The sequence below is a fragment of the Toxorhynchites rutilus genome, chromosome 3, assembly GCF_029784135.1.
Source record: "Toxorhynchites rutilus septentrionalis strain SRP chromosome 3, ASM2978413v1, whole genome shotgun sequence".
NCBI lineage: Eukaryota > Metazoa > Arthropoda > Insecta > Diptera > Culicidae > Toxorhynchites > Toxorhynchites rutilus.
The window spans coordinates 313656038-313674065 of NC_073746.1; the positions used below are offsets into that span (position 1 = coordinate 313656038).

At 39.7% G+C, this 18028-nt stretch overlaps 1 protein-coding gene across 21 annotated transcripts in view; it reads right to left on the reverse strand.

The window, feature by feature from the left end:
- The window catches only part of LOC129777832 (uncharacterized), a 47302-nt gene extending 30253 nt beyond the window's left edge, over positions 1–17049 (reverse strand). Inside the window, exons 1-4 of one of the 21 annotated variants that reach the window (XM_055784359.1) lie at positions 16793–17041; positions 16412–16555; positions 319–1819; positions 61–246 (exon numbers count right to left, since the gene is read on the reverse strand). In XM_055784359.1, the coding sequence (XP_055640334.1) occupies positions 61–246; positions 319–1739 (1607 nt within the window). In that variant the 5' untranslated portion in view covers positions 1740–1819; positions 16412–16555; positions 16793–17041. The other 20 variants (XM_055784357.1, XM_055784358.1, XM_055784363.1 and 17 more) reach the window with 20 other exon arrangements.
- Positions 17050–18028: the final 979 nt, after the last annotated feature.

The following is an 18028-nucleotide window of genomic DNA, read 5'->3' on the forward strand; positions in this document are numbered from 1 at the left end:
ACAAAGGAGGACAGAAGCTTAGACAGCTGCCCACATAGTCCTCGCAGTTTAATATCGAACCTCCCAGTGACACCTTCCGTCATCATCAACGTCACCGATAGATGGTCACTTTTCCACGCATGCAGACGCCATCCGAATCCAATCACGTCGTACAGTACATCTGAGGTTCGACATTCTTCGATTGGTTCAATCGCACGATAGTCCTTGATGATGAAAATCTCCGATCGAAATTCGGGAATAAAATCGCTGTAACAGAAGAGAGAAAAACCGTTATATTATTCAAGTACTCATAACCATTATGCTTCGAAGTTGCCTTACCATTCAAGATCGGCAGGCACGGGACGGTGAACGAAGGATTCCACAGGATTTTCCACCAACTGACTGCATCGTTTGGTGAACTCATCATCTGTGGTTAGTAGAGTGTGCTTTGAGCAGCTTGCAAGCTGAGCCTCTAGTTTCTTGAACCCAGAAGCAACCCGGTGAACTTCGTTTACAGCGGCATCCCGCTGATCACGAAGCGACGACAATTTTCGGTTGATTTGTGCCTCGATGCATTCCGCTTGGGAGTGCAGCAATCGGGTCAGTTCCTGGAGCTTGCGAGCTTTTGCGGCTTTCACACAGTCGATGTTACTCTCGACGTTTTGTATCACCTTCCCGAGATCGTCTAGGTAACGAGTTACGGAGACAAACTCTCGATTGATTTTCTCCAGTTTGGTGTCATAGATTGAGTTGACATTTTGAAAAATGTGTTCAGCGTGGGAAGCAAGGTGTAGAGAACATTTCTCGCAGATGCAACAATTGCAGGATACACAAAATATCGTTAGTGGCAGTGAATGTAGCGTACAGACGGGTAGATCGCCATTGTGATCTCCATTCTGAAAGTGTGTTGAAGTATCCTGCAGTTTGTTCTGTCCATTCTCTAGTACAGTTTCACCGGGAATAGTTTCAGCCAATGCTACCGTTTTGGATACAGATTCTTCGTCTGCGTTTGTCGCAAGTGGCTTTTTGAAGCCATTTCTACCATGAGGACTGGGATTTTCCTTGGTTATACGATCACCTTTTGCTTCAACTTCAGTAACGCCATTCACCTGTTCATTTGTAGCGTTGTCCTTCTTGTGTACTATGCCATTGATCAGCTTCCCTGGATCCTTCCGCACATTTTCCGCTGCTTTTCCATTGCTTTCGGTATGTTTAACCTGCTGTTTCTTGTTCATATCCTTCGATTTCCTGCCATGACGCCCGTTGACAGCGAGCATCTTAGCTGGTGTGGTTCCATTAACCATCGGCTCGACTGCAGCATTCCCGTTCGGTAACCGTTTCGCTTGTGGATCGTTCTCGATCACTTTCACCACCAATTTTATCGAACCCGATTGGGTTCCATTTCGTTGTCGATGCAACTTCCCGCACTCGCTTGAATTAGTCGCGACCAGCTGGAGTTTGTCATCGTTGCCGATGAGATCCGCCGCGCAACGGACCAAATCGTCGAACGGCAGCCTGCAGCGGCAGTTCGGACATTCGGTGGTTTTGGTTTTACTGTCCGAAAGCCACTTTCTGATGCACTGAAAGCAGTACTGCTTCGAACAGTTCGGACACAGGCACTTTGGACTGCGAGCTTCCTTCCAACACAGAAGACACTCACTATCGGTTTGGTTCGATTTAAGTTTCCGCAGAATGACGCCGTTTGGCAGGACCGCTACGTGGTTGTTGCTCCCGTCGTGGCCATTACGATTTTCCATCATACGTAGGCGGCCAGATCGGAGAGATTGTTTGTTTTCGGGGTAGTCTCGGGGTGTTGTGGTTGAAGTCTTTAGGCATCAAGCTTCTTACGGAGAAAATTTAACATAAATAGTTTAGAAAATCTTGCGGAATTTGGAGATCAAACAGATCAGAAAATGAGCAAAAGTAGTGTTTGATATATAATCATAATGTGTAGTTCAAGTATAATAATATACTAGACTACTGTTTTTATTTTGTTGTATTCGTTAACGGTCAAAAATATTTCTCACGACGAGAAATGAAAATTTTGAATGAATTTTGAATACTAGAAAAATTGAATCTTAGTTGGGGTTGTTAGTCCAATTGAAATTGAGTGTATTTGACAGGTGTCCCACTTCGCATTTTACATTGATTCATTGTTGCTACTATCAATGCTGCATTTATATTAATTTGTAGTATTATGTGATGCCTACGAATGTGCCATTTGCGTTAAAAAACGCTTCATCTGCAGAGATATTCTTTAAAAAAATGTTAGCATTTTGCAACGGAATAGTACTAGTTGATGTTTCTTAGAGATTGACTTCGATCCTGCCGAATTTACACCATCTCAATCCAATGTTCTGGAAAAACGGTAATGAAGATGGCCGAGTTTCGAGCGACATAGCATGCGCTGCCATAACTATATTTCAAATAGTGACGTCAGTTGTTATGTTTATCTTTGATTGTCCACCGCATCCATGTGAAAATGCTATTTTCAGGAAGTAATTTATCAATTAAAAACGTTCATTTTTGTAGAGCCCCCGCTGAATATGAGGCTAATGTGATAGCGTGGAGTGAATATTAGTGAAATCACGTCGAAAAAGATGGATAAAAGTGATATTTCCATGCGGAATTTTTACTCCCTCACGTTCATAGAAACAAACGAAGTTTCACTATTTCACCGTTATGAAGTTAATTTTTCGAAGGCTCTCAGTGTCGGTGTGTATGTTGTGAGATAATAATCGTGAATTAATTAAAATTTCACCAAAAATGTTACTGTTTTCGAGAACTAAGCATAGGACTGCTCTGTGGACCTTTTTACCACATGAATAACCGAAATAAGCCACGATATAATTGTCATCTGTTAAAAAACAACCAGTTGAATCATTTCATGAGAATTTTGGCTCAAATTATCATGCAATCGTGAGTACTTTCAACATTGTTTTGTTTATTCCATATACATTCCATATTGAATGCAAATAATTACGACACGATATTTTGTTTGCCAATACTTCGCCTACTGCTCCACCTCTATATGTACCTCATTGATCTCAATCAAAGGCGAGAAAATATTCATTCCATGAACTCCACTGATATATGCAAATATATGCAAATTACGGTTACGGACAATCTTTGGAGGTATGCAAGATTCAACTCTAAATTCCATGCATTTCTGAAAAAAAGTGACTTGACTAGAACATTAATTGACTAGGGTTGACTAGCGAGGATGACTAATGAACTAGTACAGTCAGTGGTTATTTTAACTGACGCCTCTAATGAAAACAAATCTGCCTCTTCATTCAACTGACTTCAATCCACACTTCCATTTCCCCCTGACATTAGTTTTATACCCGCGTACGCAATCTTATTTTACGTCCATATAAAGTGGAACGAAAACTTAATTTCTGATGCATAAAAGAAGTTACTCCATCGATGGATGGTTTATTTTCTACCCATCGTGAACTCAAACCATCGAACTTAGACATTTATCAAATATGCTATAAAGGTCCTCGCGTTAGTATTAATAAACAGCGAGCAAAATAGCGCACATACACTGCACGCTATTTCAGACGTGTGAGTAATTTTCGTGTACGATACAAAAAAAGGGGTGGATTATATCTATGATATAACCGCAAGGTTGACGTGGAACTACCTTAGTTAAGCAATCATTTGTTTGTATTGATTAAATTTTTGATTGAATGAAACAGCTCCCGAACTCAATTGAATTAAATATATTTGCTTTGTGAGTAAGAAGGTTGCACAAATACCATGTAAGGTCAATTCATGCATTGTGATAGATTATTTTCTTCGTAACAAGTAAATTTAATGACAGTCCTTTTATGTTTGGTATGATGCCTAGGACAAACTATGTGGACGGAAGAATTATCAAACGATTATTTTATTTTACATTTCCCTCTGAAGTTTGCATCTCTCAAGTGTACGTACTTGTCGAACCGTGAATTTGCTTGATTTGATGAACTTCAGGCACTCAGTTTCGATTTTGCCATGTACGTCGAACACATATTGTTTAATCACTAGGCGTTATCGCAGCAAATGGTTATCAACATTTTGCCTAATCATCAAATGGTATGCGTAGAATTTCAGTGAGCAGAAGATTTGAAGGCATATCATTCAATGCAATCTTGAATGACCGAACCAAAGCGTTGTGTCCGTACCCGCTTTTGTAAAACACTTTTCGGAGTGCAAGAAAAACATGCAGGTTCTGAAGTACCCTCGGCTTGCATGAATCAACAACTTCTACTTTTTATACTATAGAGGCTTTAAACTTGAAGGTTCAATTGCCTCTAGTGTCTGCACGATTTTCTCAGGTTCCTAAGTTTAGAAGACCGTGTTAGGGAAGCATATTCCTGTCTGCACAACTGCATTTATTTGCAAAGTCGGTTCCCGCTCCTAGGATTCAAAATCTGTGTTAGGGAAACACATGTCAGTCGGAACAAAAATACCCACGATTTGCATGAATTTGTAATGCCAATTTCCCTAGACACCTTGGTTCTGAAGTCTGTTTTGGGGGAACACATTTCAGACGGAACAAAAAATACCCCCGACTGCATCAATTTTCAATGCCAATTTCCCCACGCTCCTTGGATTTGAAGTGAAGACAAAAATACCACCGACTTGCATGTATTAGCAATGCCGATTTCTCCAACGCTGCATGGTTTTGAAGTCTGTGTTAGGGAACACATTTCGATGAGTGGTTAGCGTCTCACATTATCATGCCGGGTGTTCGGGTTCGATTCCCGTTCTGGGCGGGGGATTTTTCGTCAAAGAAATTTCTTTCGACTTGCCATGTGGTCACGCGTATTCAAGAGCTTGCCCCTCGGAAAACATTCAAGACGTGTTATTTGGCTTAAGAAATCTCAACTTAGTATTAGCAAATGACGCTAGTTGGTAAATACGTTGAGACGGCAAAAGATCCACAGGGAACGTTAACGCCATTCAAGAAGCGTAGGAATATTCCTTATCAATTGATGCAAACATCTTTACGACCCAGTAAGAAATGTTCGAGTTATTAGCATTCGAAATCTTTAATGTTTTCCTGCATGTTCTGTGTTTTGGTTTTCATTTTACCCCCCCATATATTCCGGTTAGACGTAGTCCCACGTCAAAAATCGAGCTCACCTGTAGCGTATGCCAAACCACGTTGAATTCAAACATCGATGCATGTATAATGATACATGGGAGAGAGAAAAAAAGAGAGAGTGAAGAGAGAGAGAGAGAGAGAGAGATTTTGTTTTGGGAGAAGTCACTTCAAAATGCAATGAAGTAGTCGTTTTGGCGGAGAAACTGCGTGAAGAAGCCAAAAGTCATTTCCGATTGAACACGGATATAGTCAGTCAAATAGTCAGCTGACTATCTTCAGTTGACTATCACTATGCCGAGCCCTGCTCACAAGTAACACAGCTCCATGTTTGCTAACTGACTTTAATTCATGAGTACGAATGAATGTTGCAAACGTTTTACTCGCCAGTCAGTTTGTGCAATATTGATCATGTGTAGTACACCCAAACTAGCGTTGGCAGAAAACATTTCATCTTCGGTAGAGAATTTTTTGCTGAATGTTGAAATGAACTAATAAAGGCACCTGTTAGGTTAAACTGTAAAATGTTTTCATGTATGGGAGCAGACATCACTTTCTCTCAGACTAAACGTCAGCTCGGGATCGTACGACCAAACGTAACCAAACGGTGTCAACGAGGATCGAACCAGGGTCGACTGGAATGCAAGACTGTTTTACACGACCACGCTATCCACATAGCCACTGGTGTTGTTACATAAAAGCGTGATAATATTATACCTCATTATAAATTAAGTTGGAAAGTGTTTTCTGGGGAGCATAAACGTGAATATACATCTTTTCGGTCTATGCGAGAAGTTTTTTGCAATGTGTCTCTTGTTCCGCTCACTCATATTGTTCTTATATTGCTATAGCATAAATATTATATTAAACAAATGCACTACCAATATGGGAGAGTGGCACATTTTCTGTTATTTCGAGGCTTATTTGATATAATAAATAAGGATGCCAAAACATGTGCTAAACATTAATTTTGTGTGTATACTCACGAGTAAACACCCGCTTTATTGACATCTGCCACATTCACGAGTTTGTTTATTTGATCAGGAAATACTGTTTCGATTGACTATGAAGGAAAAATGAATAACAATGTATTGAAACTTTAAGTAACATTACTAGTGTTTAACCGTTTGAGTGCGGAGCGAATTATGTGAGCATATGTCAAAAATGCGGATGAGTTTGGGTATACAGTGGAATCTCTATTGATAAAACATTATTATCATGCTGAAATATTGTGTTTGCATCTCTTTTTTAGTCATTAATTGCATTATCAACGATTTTCGTGATCCGCGGTGACCTTGCCAGACTATTCCGCGGATAATCGAGGTTCTACCGTATTTATATGGACTGATGGATTGGTGCAAAAATCTCTTAAAACTGAATGAACAATAAGCGATGGAATCTAGATTTTTTCAATTTGTACCCCCCAATATGTCCCGCAAGGGGAATTCCTATGATAAAAGGTCCCAAATCAAAAATGTAAACTTAAAACAAGAAGAGCGCTATCGCGCTCTCCCTTTTTTTAACATACGATAAGAGTCAGTCAAACGGTTAAGTAGTCCTGAATAAAAAATTTTCATGACCATTTACTCAATAATTGTTTAGGAGTATAAAGTAAATCCATCAGTTCTAATTTCCCAACTTCCATCAATACGGGTTTTTTTCCAAAACCCCATTAATACGGGTATCAAATGAATCCTTGACTAGTAGAATACAGTTGTTTATGATAAATACAAATCCAAAATGGCCGCCATCACAAAATGGAGTCATATATATATTTTTTCAAAACTCCATTAATATGGGTATCAAATGAAAGGGATTGACTAGTAGAACACGTTTATTTGTGAAAAATGTAAACCCAAGATGGCGGCCGCTACAAAATGGTGGATCACATATTTTCTCAGAACTCCATCAATATGGGTATCAAATGAAAGGGCTTGATTAGTAGAACAAATTTATTTGCAAATCCAAAATGGCTGCCATCACAAAATGGTGCAATGGCGTGCCTATTTCAGAACTTGCTTGGTTTTTCGTCAAAAAATTGGCCATTGTGCGTTTCATCTATAATTACGTTAAGACGGGTAGGTATAGGGTGTAAAATGAAAATCTTAAAAGTTGGGATGTAACCAGAAATGAGAAATTTGTTGCGCTTATTGCTTGGCCATTTCTCGATAGATCGTAGAGATGGAATCAATCGATATATTACTATAATGTATATATTTTCTAAGTGCTCCCGTGGCAGAGTGGTTACATCACACATTCCGATGTCAGAAGTTCGGGTTCGGACGTGAGTGTCATTCAAGATATATTTGTTGAAACAAATTATTGAACAATTGAAAGTGCGAATCATTCTCAAAACGAAAATTCCACGTTCTGATTGGTTCATTGTCACGAGAAATCTGTGCTCGTAGATCGCTATCGACAACAAATGATAAATTTAAGCTTTGCCCTGATGGAAAAAGATCCGAATGGGTCCAAAGACACGGTAAAGTGATATTACAACATGACAACACAAATACCCATTAACCGGTGAAAGTCAGATTATCACATTTTTGCTTCAATTGGATATTCTTTTTGCAGAGCATAGAAATGTCGAAAAATGATTCGACGAATGGTTTTCGTCGAAACATAACAAGTATTATTGGAAAGGAATCCACAATATGCCAGAGAGATGGACTAAATGTGTAAAATCGAACGGCAATTTTTTCGAATAAAAACATTTTCAGGTTCTCCTAAAAATTATGTGTTTTATTCATCGAAAAAACAGAAAGTGGGTTATATCTATGGTATAACCGCAATGGTGACGTAGGACTATCGTTGATTCAGTGATCCTTTGTTTGAAGTTGAATCTGAATCCATTCTGAATGAATGAATAAATGAATATTTGGGGGACTTCGAAAACGAGAGCGTTACGTTGGAGGTACAAGGTTTTATGCATCCAATATTGGATACGGAAATATCCTACTGATGGGGAAGAATCATCTTCAGAAGCTATCCTGTTAATTGCGATTGATTGAAAAATCACAAAACCAAATGTATTTGGTCACAGTGTTACATGGATAGAAAACATTCAAATGAACTCTTTCACATGAATGTATTTTTAAATTCCCAGAGGAACTGGCAGATTATTTTCAGTAACGATTAGATATTTCCACATTTTCCTCGATACTGGAAGCCCACCAGTGGTTTATGCTAACTCGATAACCACCTGTTAATGGCACTTGATTGAAACATATTTGGTCACAGTGTTACATGGATAGAAAACATTCAAATAAACTCTTTCACATGAATGTATTTTTAAATTCCCAGAGGAACTGGCAGATTATTTTCAGTAACGATTAGATATTTCCACATTTTCCTCGATACTGGAAGCCCACCAGTAGTTTATGCTAACTCGATAACCACCTGTTAATAGCACTTGATTGAAACATATTTTGTCACATTGTTACATGGATAGAAAACATTCAAATAAACTCTTTCACATGAATGTATTTTTAAATTCCCAGAGGAACTGGCAGATTATTTTCCGGATCTTTCTCGATGCTGAATGGCATCCAAACGGAAAGAATTCCGCGCGTGTATGTGTGTGTGTGTAGCGGCTGCTTCGAGATCTTCCCGGGGAACCGTTTGTGGCATCACTCTCCTCTTGATAAATTCATGTCTGGCCTAAGGTGCACAAACAGGCTCTTGGTGACACCGTTCATCCGCGCTTTCATGATAAACGAAGAGCTTCACCACAACAGCGACAACATGCTCCAATCACTGTTCAATTAGAACTGAGTGGATTTCCGAGCGGCGCTCGCTTATATACCGATTGGTGATTTCAATAGCCTGTTTTGAAAGCAATTTTAAGACTATTGAAACAAGTTTTTGGATCAGAAAGTAACAAGTATAGAACGCGTAGACATTTTATCTTTCGAATGAAGTGTTTATCATACCATTTCGTTCAGTTGTTTAGGAGCCATTAACGCTCAAAATCTCGGTCTCCGGCGTAACGCTTTCGTTTTCGAAACTTTGATTTTACACCCCGGTATAGAAATGAAAGACGTAGTCCTACGTCAAAAACTAGACAATTTTCACTTGTACACCTGGTGCCTGGTGATTCAGAGTAACTGTCTCTCATAAACATGTTTATCCGAATGAAACGTTCTAATTATTTACAGCGTATGCCTTGCCTTGTTTACATGCTGCATTCGTTTTGAAAATTCCTCGCAGCTGACACCCTCGGGGTTTAGTGAAATTTCGTTCATTTGTTCATTTTTTCAAAAGCATTTGTTCGTCAAGTTGTTTAAGTGTCACTACCTGAGCATCGATCGAAACGATCGTATTTTGATCAAACGTTGTTTTTTATGGGAAAAATTCCTGAACAATCAATGCAATGGTTGACGAAATGTTATTCCACTTCTGCTCCTTCGAGAACAACAGTTTATCGGTGGTTTAGTGAATTTAAAATGGGCCGTACAAGCACCGCAGATGCACCTCGTTCTAGAATACCAAAAGAGACTACGAATCCAGAAATCGTGAAACAAGTGCATCGACTTGTTTTGAACGATCGTAATGTGAAGTTAGGCGAATTAGTCGAGGCCGTTGACATTTCAAAAGAACGAGTGGGATACATTTTGCACGACATTTTGGACATGAAAAAATTATCCGCGCGATGGATGCCGCGTTTGCTGACCGTCGACCAAAAACAGCGGCGCATTGATGATTTAACAGCCGGTTAGGCGTTGTTGTTTCGTCGTTTTGTGACAATGGATGAAACGTGGATCTATTACCACACTCCTGAGTCCAATAGGCGGTCTGCAGAGTGGCTGACAAGCCACGGAAGGTTTTAGCCTCCGTTTTTTGGGGTGCGCATGGTATAATCTTCATCGATTATCTGCAGAAGGGAAAAACAGTTGCCGGAGAGTCTTATGCAGCGTTCACTAAAATAGGTCATACTAATGGTCGCAGTGGTACAATGCTCCTACAGAAGAAGATTATGTAGCGTTATTGGAAATAAAGAAAAAAACGGCCCCCTATGGCGAAGAAAAAAGTTCTGTGCGACCACGACAATGCACCGTCGCATATATCCTTCAAGGCGATGGCCAAGTCGAACCAAATACGATACCAATAGGTTGCTCACCCACCATATTCTCCAGACTTGACCCCAGCGATTACTATATGTTCTCAAACCTCAAGTGGTGGATCCAGGGAAATGGATTCACATCGAATGAGGAAGTCATCACAGAAACTGAGGCATATTTCGAAGGCTTGGACGTTTCGTACTACAGAAAGGGAATCGAAATGCAGCAGAAATAAATACAGCTTTGCCCAGAGAACGATTGTTTTCATTAAAAATCCCGGGACTTTTCAGCCCATGTAGTAGTACAAAATTGTACTGTCAACCAAATGTAACTATTCAGAGAATATACAATACGAAGAAAATATACGACGAGCGTGGTTCAAGTTGTCATGGTTCAGTTGTCAGGTCCATCTCAGGTTATACCAGTTCAGCTAACGCCAAGCGCTGCCGGGCGATGATCGGAAAAAAACCACGGGTCGGATCCATATGCAGCCAGTTGTAAGACAGGTTTCAGCTTAATCCGCTTACTCATATCCAGCATTCATATTGCATTGAATTCGATGACGAATCTGTGTTACAATTGAGTAACAGTGTTCGTACGTTTCTCTTCCGTACACTAGTCAAACTGCGAGGGACCACGAGTTAGTTGTTCAGGAAATCTGGTATGACGACCATAAGCAGATCAAATGGTGACAATAAGTGACTGATTTGGACGACTTTATTGACAAAGGGTCCTTTGCGTCCTTTACGTTAGCATTTTCTTTGTTGGAATTGCTTGAAGTAATTTACAATCAATCAGGTTGTAGTCCAGCAAGAACTAAAAGTCATCGGCCTCGAAAGAATGTTTAATCCGTTAAAGTGACAGTGGAACTCTCGAGGCAACGGTTCAAGTTGTATCCAACTCAAGTGGGCTTGTCCAAAGTCTTAAGACGAGCTAAACGATGCTATTAAGATCGAAGTTTGTTTACAGTTGGTTGTAAAGTTACTCGTTTACTATGTTTGCTTATTGCTTATTGTAGAAGTGTTGATGTTTGTATTTCTACGCGCTCAAACGAGACTCGTTCGTGATTATATCAATTAATTTCTATTTCAATTCATTTTAACCATTAAATGTCATCGGTAAAAGGTAAAAAAGTTAGATTTCTGTAAATTCACAATAATTTCAACGCGCGATTGGACCTAAGATAATATTCGAAATTTTTTAAGTATGCATTATATACAGGTTATCAATATATATAGTTATCTTATATCAAGCCATTCTTCACATGTTGAAACAATGTAAAATAATCTTACTTTTTCAGCGTAGAAAGAATACTTAAAACCGAGAAAATTTGAAGAAAAATTCTGATTCCTCTAAAAAAATTCAAACGAATATTAAACCAAAAACATTATCATTTTACCTGCTGCCTTGTGAATATCACTTAGATTCGTCAATAGTACTTTTTTAAATTTAGATTGCATACTATCATTCGAAAAAATGTTCGATCTGTCGCCACGATGTTCAATCAAGTTCAGTTCAGTTTTGTTCTCAAATTGCGTTCATCGTGTCGTTGCTGAGCCGATTTCGAAGATTATTATTATTTTTTTTTTATCCCATTTATTTATTTTAGGCTCATTAGTATTTTAGCTGTAACAGAGCCGAATTTTAATCGTGTACATGTCACATGGTTATCATATCTATAATTATAGCACATTACACAGTTGCCATTCGCCAGTATTCCTTCTATACCATTGCATATGGTACATTTACACAGTAGCCATTTAGGCGTAAGATTATTCTTTCTGTTCTTCCATTATCCAGTTAGACCACCGGACAGCGGAGACAGTTGATATGATCATTGTTGAGTTATTTATAGAACAGCAGCCCGATGTATCTTGCAGAGCAGAGCAGTTGTATGGATGGATCGATCTTGTTTCGACCGTGGATCGATCTCCATCGCTGATGATTGTTACGTGGACGTAGCTATTCTGTAACAACACAAAGATGGTCAATGAGGGCCCTGAGTTTTGAACTCACGATCGATCGCTTACTAAGCGAACGCGCAACCAATGTGGCTACGGAGACCCCCCTAAGATTATTATTGTTCTGATTATATTCAGGAGAAATCTGCTCGGAAGATGCGGAGTAGGGAATGAGGCATAGTGATATCGTTAGAAATAAGGCATCCAGCGAATCTTTGTTATCTGAAACGGAGTATCTCTTCCGGACCAGTGTTACTTTTAGGACATGGAATTCACTCTCCAGATTTTGAAAACCCCATATTTTGTCTATTCTTTTCAGTCAACCAATTTTTGTCGGTTGGCACGATATTCATTCCCCATCATAAAAACCTGAAAACGCTTCCAATACTTTTTTGATGATTTTGCGACTGTTTTTGGGATTCAACAATGCAGCAGTCCTGAGGGTCCAATCATGGAAATCAAATCTCTGCCTCATCTGTTTTACCAATTCCAAAAAGTTCAATTTCTTTCGATCATGATCGTAATTCAATCAAATCTTACATCCTTCAAATTTCAATATGATGCACCAGGCTCATGAACAGAAACGGAAATAAGTGGGGATTAGAATTGGGCGATCTTGGATCGATTTTCAGAAGATCGATCTTTTCCATTTCGATTTCCGATTTTTTGGATCGATACCGAAAAAATCGTAAAGATCGATTTTCTTCCGATCTTTTCGATCTCAGAGTTTTTTTCAATGTACATCGATTTTAATCTCACCACCCGACAAATTTTATGAACATAATTTCAACATTTGGATAGCTTCCGAGAATGTCAAATTAGTGACAGTGAATAGGATTGTGCTATCTAAGATCGATATTTAGAAGATCGGTCTTTTTCTTCCTGATTTACGATTTTTCGGATTGGTTCTTCCTACTCCAAATAAAATTGCGAAAATCGATCTTTTCTTTGCTATTTTTCCAATCTTTTTGACCGTAGCAAATTTTTTGTAAATTTGTTTTTTTTTGTGATTCTCCCCAAAATCCACAAATTTCATAAACATTGGATCCTTTTCAAGGTTGTCAAATTAGTGGTCGTAAATTCAGAAGGAGTAGTTTTGTAAGTTTGGTCATTACAAAACAAGTGGTCACAAGTCATATTTACAGCATAGCATTCACTAGGCGGACAGTGACAATTATGATTAGATGGGACGGTGATATCAGGTCCAGCTGCAGCGTTCTTTTCTAGAACAGGGACTACTAGCAAGATTTCGACTAAATACCAGGCGTAAGATACGATTGAATTCAACGGGATTATTGTCAGCAGCGTTCTGTATAAACATCAGTTGTTGAATTTCTGATAGTAATTTGAATTAATTTATTTGATTAAATAATTCCATAGCGGTTCGAGATGAATGCTGTGGAAAATATTAGGTGTACCGGTAAGTTTCTTCGGTTTTACCACAGATTATTATTTCAGTGAATCTAATTTCCAGACATTCGTTGGAAAGCTACTGTCAATGCACGTCTTTTTCAGTATATGTCAAAAAGTTGAAGCGTAAACAACATAGTTTTTTGCCGCTTCGAAAATGTCAGATTTCGTACATACGAGAGTGTTTTTGCGGGGAGTGTTACTTCATTACTTAATTTTGAAGAAAAAAGCTGCGGAAAGTCATCGCATTTTGGCGGAAGTTTAAGGTGACCATGCTCCAACTGAGCGAACGTGTCAGACGTGGTTTGCACGGTTTAAAAGTGATAATTTTGACACGGAATATGAAGCCAAAAAAGATTGAAGATGAACAATTGGAGGCTTTACTCGATCAAGATCCATCACAAACGCAACAAGAACTTGCAGATACACTTGGAGTAGTTCAGCAAACCATATCCGATCGTTTAAAAGCAATGGGAATGATCCGAAAGATAGGACATTGGGTGCCGTTTGAATTGTAGCCACGAGACGTCGAACGCCGTTTTTTCACGTGTGTTCACACTGCTCCAACGGCATGAAAGAAAGGATTTTCTGCATCGAATCGTTACTGGCAATGAAAAAAGGGGGCCATTACGACAATCCTAAACGTTGGGCAACGTATGGATACCATGTATTAAAGTCGACGGCCGCGCGGAATATTCACGGCCAGAAAGTTTCACTGTCTATTTGGTGGGACCAGCTGGGTGTGGCGTACTATGAGCTGCTAAAACCGAATGAAACCATTTACGGGGGACCTCTACCAACAACAATTGATACGTTTGAGCCGTGCATTGAAGGAAAAACGGCCACAATACGGGCAAAGACACGATAAAGTTATTTTGCAGCACGACAATGCCGGGCGCATCTCGCGAAACCGGTCAAAATATACTTGGAAACGCTGAAATGGGAGGTCCTATACCACCCGCCGTATTCTCCAGACATTGCTCCGTCCGATTACTACCTTTTTGGATCAATCCAACGTGACCTGGTTGACCAGCACTTCTCCCATGTTGATGAAGTCAAAAATTAAATCGATTCGCGGTTAGCCGACAAACTGGCCGATTATTTCCGCAAAGGGATCCGTGAACTGCCAGAAAGATGGGAAAAAGTTGTGACTAGCGATGGGCAATACTTTGATTATTAAATTTGTAACCATTTTTGCAGAATAAAGCATTAATTTAAAAACAAAAAAACCAAGAAACTTACCGGTACTCCAATTACATTTTTTCTAGGATTTCCAGTTTTTTGTGACTTTCGTTCTGAAACTGAAATGCCTTTGATGTTTGAATAGAAATGTGAAATGTTAATTTCATGTTTTAGAAAAAAGACAATACGTATATAGAACAAGTAAATAAAAAAGTAAATATTCACATTGGCATTCGATTTTTCAAAGATCGATTCAGCAAAGATCGATTCAGCAAAGATCGATTCTTTGGTACCGATTTAATCAGTAAATCGATCCCTGTGCCGTTTAGAAAGTCGATCCATCAAGATCGATCTTTTTCTAAAGATCGCCCAATCCTAGTGGGGATGTGCGCGATATAAAAATATCATTGATTCAAATTGATGGAATGTTGATGAAAGGTGTGGAACGTAAAGCCTGACAGTTTGAAAATCAGAAGTTTAATCAAACAATTTTGCTATATTTTGAAGTAATCGTACTACAAAATGGATTGAAGATTGATCATTCTCATAATAACATAATCTGTGAGCACTTCATCATGTTTGACCAATATTTAAATGTCCCACGCTTTATTACTATACTCCTTGGGACAAAATTGTCAAACCATAAACCGCATTTCACATTTCTATTGAAGTGTTGTTGATCCATCAAATATAATTTTGAAACTATCATCTAATTCAGAATATAACATATATATAATTTCTACGAAAGGAAACTGCATCACAGGCATTTACATTTCGGCTAGTGTTGTGACTACTTTCAAGCACCAGTCTGGCTTGTTTACTACACTATAACTTAACTTAACACTCAAATTTCATCGAGCTGAATGGCACAGATGGGTTTGGATGAAAACAGGCAAATTGTACTATGTTTAAAAATTATACGCTAATGAAATTCAGATAGAAAACTTGTTGTGTTTATCCAACTGCAATCACATGCTAATTTGAAACTCCAAATTCCGCGATTTGAGACATATTTTTTTTGAGGTAGTTCAACTTCCTAATAACGCACTTCGAAAAAAGAGTAATTATTTATTCATTCACAATCTATCACCGAAAGCACTTAACCTTCTTGCACAAAATATTGCCACTTGATGCTGCGCTTTCGACTTGACTAGTTTTTTTTCTCGTCACCACTTTCTCGCTAGCTACATCACTCTGGTTGCTGCACGGATGACAAAATAATTATAAAAGAACCCAATAAACCCATCACACTTTCACAGAAACGCTGCACGCCAAGTGGAATCAAATGTAAACAAATTGCGGAAACTGAAAGCAAACAAATTGCATTCCTCTCTCTCCTTAATCCCACCGAAGTGCACTTTTGTATCGACGCGTAATCCCACTGGCCGTTGTTGCGAAACTATTTTTCCACTCCACCCACAGTCGGTGGGTGGGTGGTCCGTAGAAAATTTCCCAAGATCTTCAGTATTTCATGCACAATTTTCACCTTGACGCGTTCGCCTCTCACCGTTGCTCACGTTGTATTGCAGATGACGCGCGCCTTTTTAGCATGACGAAATTTGCGTGCGCGATCGTGCGTTTCGAACTCGCGCCTGCATTTGCATCACTAAATAATAATGACGGGCACCGTGTTGGCATGCTCAGGATCGGATTACAAAGTGTATTATAGTGCAATTTCTGCACGTTTCTCACGCCGAGGGGTTGCTTTCGGTGACACTCACCAACACAGGTTCACTGCAAGTCGAAGGATCTCACAGACACAGATGCAGATGCGTTCGCCACTCTCGCTCTATATTTTTCCACTTGCTTAGCTGATCTTCGTACACTCACTCAGCGATTCTTACTATTCTTCTCTTCGACTTCGACTTCAGGGACGAAAAACGTCCAAAGAAAAAATATTTTTAAACGACTATCGCTTATTTTCCCTCCTCTTCTTGTTTTTCCATCTTTCCTGTTGTGCTGATCGCAGAGAAAAAATAACTAATTTTCAGTCACTAACTCATTTTCCTCCCCGATCTACATCAACCGTACGTAGTTGGTTTCGATGTCACTGTTTTCGGTTCATCGGTTCACACGGTGCCACGATTTCGGTCCATTCATACCAGCTTCAACGGTGATCAACGGTGCAGCCGCTCCAGCGATCGACGAAAACCCAACTGGTGACTTTTCCACCGTGGAATTGGTTCCATCGAATTAGCCAAATAAGAACACCCTCGCACCAATTAAGTAATCACCAGCTTAGGCACCAAAATCGGAGCAAAAGTAGTTCATCAGCATGATTTTTCGCACCACTGCGCGCACATACACACACACATACACGCCCGGACAGCCCCCCGAGAGCTCCGAAAAGAGAGACGAATGGCGAAAAACTGACACGGGAAAATCTCGTACGCACCGTTCTGGTCCAAGATGCACAACCTGACGACTTGGGCCGTCTAACGCATGCGCCCCGTGGCCACAAATCACTCACCCCGGCCCGGTACGCAGATCGGTCGCACTGGATTCACGTGGCCGCGCCCAAATGCAGACTATCGACGGGGTCGTATTTTGCGAAAAAGCAGTGCTGCAAGCGAGTGGGTACTCCACTCACAATTGGAATAATTGACACGTTGGTTATTTTTAGCAGCCGGTGGCCCTCGAGGAATCACTCCAGGGACTAACGACTCTCCATAGCTTGTGGCAGTGAGAGCCGGCGGATGGGATGGTTCTGATATTTTGGCAATGACCGTGCGGTGAGTTCATACGTTTTGTGCAAACACGTGATTAACATGGGAAATTTCGCACATTCAGCGCTGTAATCCATGCTGTTTATGCATCTTCCGACCTGTTTAATTAGCCGCCTCTCGTGTTGTTGGAGGAGAACCTTATGCCTGCTCGTATCCGTTTCTAATGTGCTCCATGTAATGTCTCCACATCCGGCCTAATTCCGCCCCAACTTCATTTGGAAGCAATAAATTCGTCAGCATTATGACATCGAATCGAGCGCCAGACGGACGTTTTATTGCGCAAAATTTGGAAGAATCGCCACACTTTGGAGGAAGCACGTTTCGTACAACCATAGACAACATCGTAACACTCTTAATTACGAAAAGTGCTACACAAGTGGAATGTTGTCATCGCTTTGATTGCTTGGCGCCCTGGGATAAACAATAAATTTCGCGGACAGTGGACAATGTATGTGCGTTTGCTGGTTCTGAATAGTACACACGCGTGTTTTTGAACATGCCATTTATAATACGATTAAGCGATGTCATTTGACAATCGAATCTAAACTATTGTTCTTTCAATTTCCAATAATCGTAAGAATCGTTTGCTTCACGTTTTCATTATCTAAAACG